Here is an 11,817-nt window from a genome sequence, read left to right as displayed (position 1 = left end):
CTTATTAAATTGAAAGACAGATTTGGCTTTGAGGGTAACAGTTCATTCAGGTGAGTAGGTTTGTTTGGGAGGGTGGTGGCACTGTGTGGAACTCCCTAATTCTGTGTCCTGATCTTGCCCATAAATCTCTTCTATTTTCCACAGGGATACAGGCTGAGGAGCTCAGAGCTTGAATGAGGTCAATGAGACAACTGACAGTAAGGGGAAGTGACCACCTCAACTTCCAGCACTGGTCTTCTCACTTTGGAAGCCACCAATCCCAGTTCGATACTTCTCTCTGGAAAACAAAGTCCCTAACTTTCACCCTAAAAACTATGCCTGTTGATACCTCCATAAAGGAACATTGTCAGCCATTTGGTGGCACTTGGCAAGGCACATGCCACACATTATGTCCATGCATACACATCCACCCATGTAAGACCAGCAGGGGAATATTGCTGTTCTGAGGCATTTTCACAATGTCACACGTACTTCTGGCTCATATTCTGTGCCCAGTGCACAGTGGACTCATACTTCCTCACAGGCCCCAGAGTCATGCACAACTGCACCCTTACAACCCACATGCTTCTTCCTTATCACTATTGCATAGACATGCTGTCCTCAAGTCACCTGGTGTCACACATACCATCTCATGCTGCCTCGTCTCCACAGTTAACTGGTCACATGTCATCTCACCATGATGTATGGAACCACTGCATGCTGTGCATAGTCTCACATGTACGGTTACATTCACATGTACCAACCTTCAGTCATGAAAGGTCACGCATGCTACCTCACCCAGCATCATCCTGGTTGTACACTGTAGCCAACTGCTGTCATGAGAGAACTACCCAGTGCCACACACCCCACATAACAATGCCATTTACTCAATCACATGCAGACCCACACCTTCAGTTTTATTATTATTTTATTTTACAAAAACTTTGAAGGTCCAGGCCAGGGGGTGTATGGGGCCCAGAGGGTTGGGTTGCACAGACTGATGGCTATAAGAGGACGAAGACAGCACCCCTGTCCGCTGAGGCCATGCTCTAGCCCTCAGGAACTGAGTGGTGCCACCACAGTGGTACTGGTGGTGGGAGGCACCGGGCCTGTGGAGAAGGAGCCAGTGGGTGAGCCCAGCAGGGGGCCTGGGAAAGGCATGAGGTGGCTAACAGGCCCAGACAGCACCATGGGGCCTAGGCCTTGGTAGAGATGGGCAGTACCTGGGGCACCCAGTGTCAAACCTGAGGCCACCTCCCCACAATTCCCACTACCACTGCCACCTGCCACCACCATGAAGCCACTAGGTTGTCCTTCTGCTACTGCCCCTCCTAGGCTTGATCCACGCTTTTTTTTCCCTTTTCCAGATGCCTTGCGGTTCCGGGTCTGAATACCGTCCTTCCTCATGGTCAGTGGTCGGTTCACCTGCCAGAAGGGATGCCATGGTTGTTCCCAGCTCCAGCCATTTGTGTCTGTCAGAGCCACTTTTTTTCCACCCCACTTCTCTAAAAATAGGGACTCAGTTCAAGGACTAGGTGAATGTGTCCCAGAGGCTGATGCAGTCACCACTCTTAGGAATTGGAGGTGGTGAGGGCGGGAGGTTGGAAGCCCCCCAGGATGACAGAAGCTACCCACGACCTAGGGTAAAAGGTAGAAGTTGGGGCTGGGGGATTAGCTCAGCGGCATAAGCACCTGCCTTGCAAGCAGGCGGTCGTGAGTTCGATCCCCGGTACTGATAAAAATAAAAAAGACAAAAAAAAAAAAAAAAAGTTACGGGATAACTGGAGGTGGGAAAGAGGAAAGAGATGGGAGACAGAGGAGGGAGTAGAGAAGGAAGATGGAAAGAAGCGGCTAAGACAAGTGATTGGGAAGCAAAGGGCAGGAAGGAAAGTGAGAGGGAGATAAAAGACAGAAGAGAGGAACACAATAGGTTCAGATAAGAAACAGGGCTAAATGAGGTGGGGAGCGGGGAGCGGGAGCGTGGTGTGAGGACAGGAAAGCAGAGGTCACCTGGTGTAGCTTGTAATAGAGGCCACAGGCATTGCACACGGGGTCTCCACTGGCATTTCTGCGCCACAGTGTGGTGGTCGTTGTCTGGCAGTTGGTGCACTGAGTACCTGCCCGTTTGCTGACAATCTGGGGGATGACAGGGTGTGGGATCAGGGCTCTCGGGAAGTAGAAGTGGAGATCAGGGCTCAGTGCCTGACAGAAGGACCTGAGAGGTGGAGGTCAGGTTGAAAGCATGGGTTCCTGTCCAGGGTAGAGGGTTTTTATTTTGTATTCTATGGAGGACTATATTGATGGTTCTCAAATTTAGCCACACATCAGAATCACATGGGGAGTTTTAAAAAAGTCCCAGGGTTGAGGGTGCTGCTTAGTAGTATAGTACTTGCCTAGCATGTGTGAATCCTTGGGTTCCATCCCCTGCATTGCCAGAATCAATCAATAAATAAAACTCCTAAAGCAGCACCCCAGTTCAACCAAGTCAGCACATGGGGGATGGGCCCCAGGGCAGGGTTTGTCTGCTGCCTATAAGAGTAGTTTGAGAATGAAGTTCCTGCTCAGAACTGGGTTCCCATCTAGGAAAGGGGCAGCAGTTCCTGGTGCAATGGAAGATGAGCTCAGGGCTTCCACAGAGGACTCTCATGGGCTTTCTAGGTAGGGTGGCAGGCAGCAGTTTCTGGTATGTCTAAGGATGAGGTTCCCCTGCCATGGGGCCTCATGAGGCCCCCATCCAGCGAGGCAGGCCTGTGGTCTTACCAGGCGCTTCTTGGGCCGGATGAGGGGCCTGTTCTGCCCATTCATCTTGTGATAGAGGCCACAGGCATTGCACAGGTAGTGACCCGTCCTGTCCCTCCGCCACAGTGGAGTGGCTGTTGCTCCGCAGTTCACACATTCCCTGGCCTCTGAAGAGGTGAAGAGTGGGGGGGAAAAGGAGCCCATCTCAGTTTAATTTTGCCCCTCCCCCCTTATCTCCCTGTTCCTTTTCAAGACACTCACCACAGGGGGGCAGGGGCAGGCTCCCACGAAGCTTGGGGGAGGAATAGGCTGTTGAATTGAGGGGGCTCCCCGTGGGAGAAAAGAAGGGATTGGAAAAGTCGGGGCTCCCATAAGCACTGCTGGAGACCGAGAGTGATGAAGGCAGTGCAGGCCCCAGGGTGAGGAGGTCTGGACTCAGGCGCTCAGTCTTCAGGGTCTCCAGGAAGCTGGTGCTGCTCTTGCCATCCGGGTCTTCTGGGGCCTGGGGAGGGGAGTCCTCACGGCTGGGGCACACGGTTGTGGCAGGATAGAGCCCTGTCTTGCTGTAGGTCCAGCCAGCATAGGGTGAGCCCCCTGGGATCCCCTCCACACAGTTGAGCAGCGGGTATACCTGAAAGACTGTTGGGGGCAGGAAAAGGAAGGAAGGGGGAAAGAAGAGGAGAGGTCAGTCTGAGATCACTCCATTTTTAGGGTGCAGTGGTGCCCAAGAGCCTCAACACCGTGGCCAGATTTCCTGCCTTTCCAAAAGTTGCCAAAACAACTGCTGGCCCATGGGCAACTCCTCAGTCCGGAGCTTCCAACTGAATGGGCTAATGGGCTTTTTAAAAATTTTTGCTTTTTTAGATAGGGTCTTGCTAAGTTGCATAGCTGGACTTGAACTTGAAATCCTCCTGCCTCAGCCTCCCAGAGTGCTGAGAGTACAGGTATGTACCATGTCTGGCTTCCAGGTATGGACATAACTAGAGAAAGGTGTCAGCACATCTGTGTGAGAAGCTTCCACCCACTTCCAAGATGACCACTTAGTGCGATTTCAACCTGGCTGAGGAGCTCCATGGCCCCAACAGCATGCAGCCTGCAAAGTTACCTGGGGAGTGTCTGTAGGCCTCAGCATCCCTGTAGTAGGCCAGCGTGGCAGCTGCGGCAGTGGCTGTACTGGGGGCCGTGGAGGAGGCTGCTGCATCCAAGCTCTCAGGCCCAGAGGGAAAGAAGATCCCCGACTCTGGTGTCGAGGACACCAGGGCAGGATCCACAAACTGGGGTAGGGGTTCTGAGGTGCCCAGGGTCCCCAGGCCAGAGAACTCCATGGGGCCTCTGGGGGTTAACCTGTGAGGACAGGCAGGATCCTGAGACACACACGCCCTCCTCCCCTGCCCTTTCCTCCTGTCCCTCTGCCCTCCTCCGGGGAGCCCCTCAGTCTCCCTGTCCCTCCTTTTCTTCCTCCCTTCTCACACCTGCAGCTCCTATTCCAGGTTCTCTCACTGCCTGCCCTTCCTCCCTCCCTCTCGTCTTCACCACTCTGCTCTTCCCCGCTCGCTCCGCTCTCTGCTCTCCGCTCCTCGTCCTCCTTTCCCTTTCTTCCTCCTCCCCATGCCTTCTCCTCTCTCTTCTTTTCTCTCCCCCTTTCTCCCATCTTCCTTCCTCCCAACTCCTTCTCCACTCTTCATTCTCTTCTCCTCTCTGCGACCTCATCTTCTTTGCCTCCTCCCTCCTCTTCCCTTCCTCTCTCCCTTCCTTCTCTCTCTGGCTGTGTCTCCCAGTTCACTGTGTCCCTTTTCCCTTTTCCGCAGCTTCCCTTCCACTCCTCTTCCTTCTTTCTTCTTCCCCTCCTGCTTTTCCTCTTCGTTTTACTCATCCTTTCCTTTTCCTCCTCCTCTCCCTCTCTTCCTCCCCTCCTCGACTTCCTCTTCTGAGTCCCCCCCTTGCCCTCTGCCTCCTCCAGAAGGGTCTGTGTGGGGACTGGATGCGCGGCACGCCCGGGCTCCCTGAAGCCCTGGGTCCCTCCTCCCAGTCCTGGGCTCTGCCCTCTGTGCTCCCGGACTCCGCATCTATCTGTTGCATCTTGCCCTCTGACTTTCTCAGAAACCCCATGGTTTCCGGCTTCACTCCTCTCCCTCCCTGGGTCTGCAGACGTAGGCCCCCTTAGTTCCTCCCTGCACCCCTCAACACTGCTTATCTCTGCCATCCCCGCCCAACTTTTGAAATCACCCCAAGGCCACTGGCTTCCTCTGAGGAGGGTGACGGGTGGGAGGCGGTCCCTCTGTTCTTGGGTGGCTTGCCACAGTTCTGGTTTCCCAAGACTCCTGGTCTCATCAGTCTCAGGCCTCAGTTTCCCCGTCTGCTCTATTGGAGGTGGTGATAGGGGCTGAACTAAGACCTGGGAGATGGCCTCGGTCTCTCTCTCTCTCTCTCTCTCTCTCTCTCTCTGTCTCTCTCTGTCTCTCTCTCTGTCTCCCTGGGTCTTTTTCCTGCCTGTTTCTCCCCATCTTCCTATGCCCTTTGCATCTTTGTTTTTATGAACGTCTACTGTTTCCCCTCCAGTTTTCTGTCCTTCTGTGTCTCCCCTTGACTCCCCTTCCTCTCCCTCTGTAAGCTCTACCTGTGCACATTTAGATCCCTCTTGCTTTCTCCCTCTTCACACATCTTTCTCTGGCCATTGCTTTTGATGTGCCCTCCCATTGCATCCCCCCTACTTTTCCCTTCGAGCCCTGCAACCCTGCCTGCACACCTCTCATTCTTCCCACGACCCTGAGCAGACCTGGCTATGTACTGCCTGGGCCGAGAATGAAGCGTCCGAAACTTGCCCTGGGCCTGCCTGCTCCATTTCTGTCTCAGGGTGGTGTGCAGATGGAGTAGAAGGCCATCCTCAAACTGTCCCTATGTGTAGACCCAGACTGTAGCTGTGCTGGAAATGGCAGCCTTTGACCGACCACCTCCCTGCTGACCCCAGGATTCCCTCTGTCTGTCCTTGAACAAAGCTTGCTTTTCTATCTTTCAGGCCTCCACCTCATCTCCCATCACTTTCTTCTCTATCTTGAATCTTTTGTCGCTGTCTCTCCACAATTCTGCTTGCTGTGTCTTGGGACTGAGCCCAGGGCCCTCACACTAAACTACTGAAAGATGAGTGGAGAGGGGGAAAGCAGGAGGGACCTAAATGTATGCAGGGGAAACTCAGAGATGGAGGGCTACAGAAAGACAGAAGAACCAGAAGGGAAAACAGTAGATGTTCATAAGGCAGGGCCTTGCTAAATTGCAATCTTCCTGCTTCAGCCTCTCAGGAGGCTGGGATTATAGGCATGGGTCACTACACCCAACCCTTTCGGCGCTTTCTCTTTTTCTCTGCTGTGTGTCTGGGTTCCTCTCCAGCACTGTTCTCTTTCCCTGTCTCACTATATGTCTCTTGCTCTTCCTCTCTCCATCATTACTATGGTGTCATCCCCTCATCCTTGCCCACCATAATCTTCTAGCCTCACTGCCCCCCCAAACTTTGGTGGGTCTGGGGCTGCCCACCCCTCTGGCAGTGGCCCAGCCCTACCCCCAGTTATCACTCTCTGGACAGAGATAAAGTTTATCTCTGAGGCTGGGGGATATGAAAGCTTCTTATCAGCTGCCCCACTAGAGTAAGCGCTGCCTGCCCAGCTGCGGAGGTGGCAGGCAGCAGCCTGGCGCCCTCAACTTTCCCTCAGCCCAGCCCCTCAGCCCAGGTAACATCCTAGCCCATCCCTCAAGGGAGGGTCTCATAGGACCGAAAGGAGCAGTCTGAGGGACTGGGGGCAGAAATGGAGCTTGGGGCTTAGAGGTGGCATCTGAAGGTCAGCTATGCGGCTGAGGAAGGAGAGAAAGCTTTGGGGTGTAGCCACAAAGTTTGGGAGAAGCAAACAGGTTTTGAGGAGCGGGGGCAAGCATAGGAGTTCAGAGACACACTTTGGCTTCAGAAATAGGTTGGGAAAAAGAGAGAGGAGGTTGGGGAATCAGAAGTGTAGTTTGTGGCTGAGCAAAAGCTGACAGAAATGTAGTTGGGGGTTAGACATGAATCCTGAGAGCCATAGGAAAACGCAAGGAGGGGTGCACGGCATTTTTTAGAGCAGACACGGAGTTGAGGAATCAGCAGCTCAGGCAGGCCAAAATCTAGCTAATTAGAGTTGGGTCTTGGGTACACAAGAAGGATTTGAGAAGCAAAGGCAAGGTAGAATCAGGGTAAGAAAGTTTGGTACCAGAAGGATTTGGGGGCAGAGATATGTTTTAAGGCTCGGCTGGGGCTTGGGGAAGACAGACAGCAGGGCTTGTGCAGCAGAAGAGATTTTGGGGGAGCAGCAGACTTAGTGTTTGGAGAAACAAAGACATACTGGCAAGCAGGTGAGGAGTTGGGAGAGAGAAACGGTTTAGGGAATAAATATAGGGTTTGAGAGGCAGATGGGCATAAACTTTAGGGTTTAGCAGGTCAGAGACAGGTTTGGTGGCTGAGAGAGAACTTGGGGCCGGCACAAGGGTAGTGTGGAGCAGATGAGGGGTCTGGGAGCAGAAATATTCTTGGAGGAGCAGAAGTAAAATCTTGGGAAAACAGAAACAAATTTGAGTGAGATAGGATTTTTAGAGGTGAGGGCATGTTTTGGGGGCCAGAGCTGGTGTTTTGGGGAGGCAGATGGGAAGGTAGGAGGAGAAAATTAAAAGAGCAGGGGGACGTAGGTATCTTGGTAGGAGTAGGTGGATGTCAGGACAGAAGGAGGTGGGCTTTGCGGTAGAACCGGAGAGACAAGTGGGTCTGAGGCGTTGAGGTGGGATTCAGGGGTGGCCAACACTTAAGCAGTGGGTTAGGGGAGCCCAGAGCAGGCTTGCAGAGCAGCTGTGAGGTTCAGGCACAGGCCAAGGTTTGCCCTGCTGGGGACTTCTGGGGGGCTGAGACTGACCTGGGTGGGTTGGTGCAGAGGGTTCGGCCACCTTGGGGATGTGGAGAGTTCAGTGTGATCCCAAAGGGTGTCCCGGCTGGCCTCAGCCTTTGAGGCTCCCTCCCTCTTGCCCGCCCTCTTCTCCCTCCTCCCTCCTCTCCAGGGAGTGGCTGGTGCCTCAGTGGGTGGGGCAGGTCAGGGGAGGGGGTGTGCTCCCTGCTCATGGGGCACCTCCTGGGCACTGGGGACCTCACCTACCCTACCTTCCCGCTCAGTGGGTTTTCACATCAGACCCTACTTGACTTGGTCTCTTGTGGACCTCAGCGTCCAACTAAGCGACATGGGCTGAAACCAAGATAATTGAAACCAGCAGATATGATTTCACGACTCCATTGGGCTTCACAGAGAGGGAGGCCCCAACTGTATTTCAGTCAAATGTGGGCTGGACCCTTATGTATGGGAGCCTTCCTGGCTGCAGGAAAGGAGGAATACGGCCATACCCATTTTGCAGATGAGAAGAATAAGACTCAGAAGTGTGGACAGATTTGAACTAGAGCCCATAGAATACCTTGCTGACCCAGCTGTGGGGCTCTTCCAGGGCTGGAGGGAGGCAGTGAGGGTTAGACCTCAGGCTCAGGCTCCGACTCCGGCCAGGCCCTCTGCTCACTGGCTGCCTCCTCTGTGCTGGGGCTTACGCCAGCTCTGGCCTACCCTGAGCCAGCAGATAAGTCTTATCAGATGGAGGCCACTGTGGCTGTTGGCACCGCAGTAACAGGCTGTCTTGGGGGTGGAGGTGGGGGGCACCCAGGGACAGTGGACTTGTTGCCCGCCATACTGCCTTGGAGGCGGGAAACTGAGGTGACGCCCAGGGTTGGTTCTCCTGTGAGTTCTGGGGGAAAGGGATAGGGATGGGACGGGGTGGGGAAGGGAAAGGATGGAGAGGAAGAGACCGAGACAGAGAGGAACAGAGATAAACAGAGATGGAAATGAGACAGAGGGGGCAGAGACAGTGCGCAGAAGGAGGGACACACAGAGGAGTTGGGGACCACTAAAGACAGATAGGAAAGCAGAGAGAATGAGAGACAGACAAATGGATAGAGGGTGAAAGAGAAAACCAGAAAATGACAGAGGCAAGGGCACGGGTAGAGAAAGAAGACAGAGGTAATGTCATAGAGAGGGCATCAAGACAGAGGTCCAGCTGGGGTCTGAGCCCCATGTGGCAGTGGGGCAGGTGGCACAGGGTGTGGACAGACGTGGATCTGTACAGTGGTGTCTTAGCCTGGTCCCTGTCCTGAATATTAACAGCCACAGCCACACTGACACAGACCTGTTCTGTGCACTTTCTCCAACCAGTGCCACCTGACACACACGTGAATGTGGTAGGTGTCTGACATGGGTCCCCAGAGGGTAGGGACAAGGATCCCCAGTGATGGCCCTGGAATTCCTTGGGGTGAGGAGCTCTACCAAGGGAGGGAGACTGAGGCTGCAGAGGACAGAGGCAAAGATGGAGCCCACGATCAGCGGGTTCTGCCCAGCCACCCACGGCAGAGGGAGATGACCGTTCTCACTTCTTGGCCTCTGGGTCCTCAGACGCATGATTGGAGGTTTTGGGGGAGAGGGCAAGGCCAGGCTTAGCGTTGGGTTCACTGGTCAATCTGTGGTATGCTACACCCTGTGCTGAGTCTTGTCAGGAAGGAGAAAATCAAGGACCCAAGGGGATGCTTTCATCCTGTGAGGGACCCAGATGATTTATGTCCCCTTCTTCGGCCAGAAGATAGGGCAATCAGGTGCAGGCCCATCGGCATGGTGGCACATGCCTATAAACACTCAAGAGGCCAAGGCAGGAGGATTTCCATGAGTTCAAGGTCAGCCTGCGCTACATAGTGAGTTCAAGGCCAGCCTGAAGTATATAGTGAGACCCTATCTCAAACAAACACAAAAACAAAATGTGAAGGACCCATAAGTTGACTAGGGAGACTACAGTCATTTGAATCTATGCTAAGTGGCAACTACGTGAATCTGCAACCTTAGTAAGTGTTAAACATTCTTGTTGATTTAGTGAGTACCTGTTATATGCAAGGGATAGCACTGGGCCCTTTCTAAAGAACACTACTATCAATTCTAGTACTCATGCAGCCAGGTATGGTAGTGCAGGCCTGTCATCCTAGCATTTAAGAGGCTGAGCCAGGAAGACCACTGTGAGTTCAAGGCCAGCCTGGGCTAAAAGTGAGCTCAAGGGGATTGGGGATTTAGTTCAGCAGCACAAGCACCTGCCTGGAAAACATAAGATCATGAATTTGATCCTTAATGCAATCCTGACACCAATGGAAATGCTACTATTGGTACTAGCATTAATACTAACTTTAATAATACTAAGGGTCCGGGATTTAGCTCAGCGGTATAAGCAGCTGTCTTGCAAGTTCATGGTCATGAGTTTGATTCCCGATACCAAAAAAAATCTGTTTAAAATCAGATTTCATAGGTACATTTTAGATATAATAATCACATTCATTGTAGAGAATTTGTTCCAGTACGTGACATAACTTGATTCTTTTTTCACCCATTCTTTTCCCCTCTCTTCAATCCCTCCTCTCCTTCCCATTTACAAAAGCTGTTTCCATTTTTCTTTCTTTTATCACTTAATAGTAATACTAATCTAATACAAATTCTAATCTAGCACTAATACTGTACTTACCACATTCTAAAATTATTATTATTGGTTTATTTCATGTGTGGTGCTAGAGATGGAACCCAGGGCTTTGTGCATGTTCGCCAAATGCTCCTCTGCTGAGCTACACACCCTAGTCCTAAAACTATTATCCACGCTAACCCTAATAACAACAGTAATAGTAATAGTAATTGGGATATTAATGCTTTTACTAGTACGAATGTAGTAACAGGAGCCTCTTTATCTACTTAGAGACCACAGGCACAGTACTGAGAGCTTTCTGTGCAGTCCCATCCCCATCTCCCCAGATGTCTGTGCTGTAGATGGGTCTGGTCACCCTCACCTTCCAGACTGGGAGGATGGGGTGGCCCTGAACCAAAGCAGTTTGTCCAAGGCCTCAGCTTCTTGTCTTAGCTCGCACACACGTTTGCTGCCTGATTCCTGAGCAGGCCTCTCTTGGAACCTCAGTTACTTTACCTGGAAAATGCATATAGTCACAGATTCTCCCCCAACACCCCCGTCAGATGCAGCCCCTCAGCACAGGGCCTGTCTGGGACACCACCAGAGCTATGCTCTGTGCATGCTATATCTCAGCGCCGCCATTATTGTTAGAAACACAAGCTTCGAACTAGGGCTTCCTGGGAAAGGCCTGGCAAGAAGCGTGTCTATGACGAAGGTTTGGCCATGGGACTTACACCTCATTTCTTCGTTCTAGGGAGGATCTTGGGCTCCAGAAAGGAAGTAAAGGGTGGGGAGAGGGGTGCCTCTGAGGCCAGGCCTTGCTCCATTCCCTCCCCCATCCCGGCGGAGGAGGCACAGGCCAAGTCTGCAGCAACAGTTCAACCAGCAGAGAGGCAGCTGGGAGTGGGCAGATAAGAGAATCAGCGGGGCCCAGACTGGGCTTTGGGGACCCGAGGGGAGGGCAGGGGCGGGGTGGGGTGTCCGGGCACCTCGACCTCTCTGTCACACTTCTATTCATGACTGGTTCCAATGTCTTCTCTTTCTGGAAGCCCTCTCTCCTGGCATCCTCTGGGGTTCTTGACCCAAACCCAAGCATTAGAATATTTTTGGCTCCCTCAGGGGGTGGAGAAGAGGGCAGAGCCCGACTGGCCTTGGTAGAATACCACCAAAACATCAGCTGATGCCTAGACAAGGGCCTCAGAGCCTAGCTGTTGGTTGATTTTTGGTTTTGAGATTTTCCGAAAAAAAATTATTATTTTTGAGATGTAATAATTGTGTGTACTTACTGGGCACATTGTGATAATACATGAACACAATGTGTAATGATCAAATCTGAATGATTAGCATTTCTATGTCCTCAAATACTTGCTATTTCTTTTTTCTTTCTTTCTTTTTTTTTTTTTTTTGAGACAAGTCTCATTATTAGTTCAGGCTGACCTCAAACTCACAGCAATCCTCCTGCTTCAGCCTCTGAGTGCTGGGATTACAGGCATGTGCCACCATGCCCAGCCACTTGCTGTTTCTTGAAGCTAAGATATTGATCTTATAAAGGAAAGAGTAGGGCCA

General features: G+C 52.2%; 1 protein-coding gene and 1 long non-coding RNA gene across 4 annotated transcripts in view; one reads left to right on the top strand and one right to left on the bottom strand.

Moving 5' to 3' along the window:
- Positions 1–875: 875 nt before the first annotated feature.
- Gata1 (GATA binding protein 1) lies at positions 876–7,758 on the bottom strand. Its single transcript, XM_063245803.1, has 6 exons — positions 7,644–7,758; positions 3,824–4,062; positions 2,980–3,357; positions 2,740–2,885; positions 1,990–2,115; positions 876–1,404 (listed from the first exon to the last, which is right to left on the bottom strand). Exons 2-6 carry the CDS (start codon positions 4,041–4,043, stop codon positions 1,036–1,038), a joined length of 1,239 nt encoding a protein of 412 aa, XP_063101873.1. The 5' UTR covers positions 4,044–4,062; positions 7,644–7,758; the 3' UTR covers positions 876–1,035.
- Positions 6,352–11,817, top strand: part of LOC134475424 (uncharacterized) — a 44,272-nt gene continuing 38,806 nt past the window's right edge. For all 3 annotated transcript variants that reach the window (XR_010046530.1, XR_010046529.1, XR_010046528.1), the window contains exon 1: positions 6,352–6,440. This is a non-coding gene — a long non-coding RNA (uncharacterized LOC134475424). The remainder of the gene's footprint in view (positions 6,441–11,817) is intronic.

This window comes from Cavia porcellus, unplaced genomic scaffold, assembly GCF_034190915.1.
Source record: "Cavia porcellus strain 051 isolate PalLab524CR breed Dunkin Hartley unplaced genomic scaffold, mCavPor4.1 scaffold_3, whole genome shotgun sequence".
NCBI lineage: Eukaryota > Metazoa > Chordata > Mammalia > Rodentia > Caviidae > Cavia > Cavia porcellus.
This window is presented reverse-complemented; position numbering and strand designations above follow the sequence as displayed.

Coding starts and splice junctions, on each gene's coding strand:
- Gata1 (XM_063245803.1), bottom strand. CDS start 4,043: ATGGAGTTCTCTGGCCTGGGGACCCTGGGCACCTCAGAACCCCTACCC. Junction 2,886..2,979: donor CCTGCCCCTGCCCCCCTGTG/GTGAGTGTCTTG, acceptor TCACCTCTTCAG/AGGCCAGGGAATGTGTGAAC. Junction 1,405..1,989: donor TCTATTACAAGCTACACCAG/GTGACCTCTGCT, acceptor CCCTTCTGGCAG/GTGAACCGACCACTGACCAT.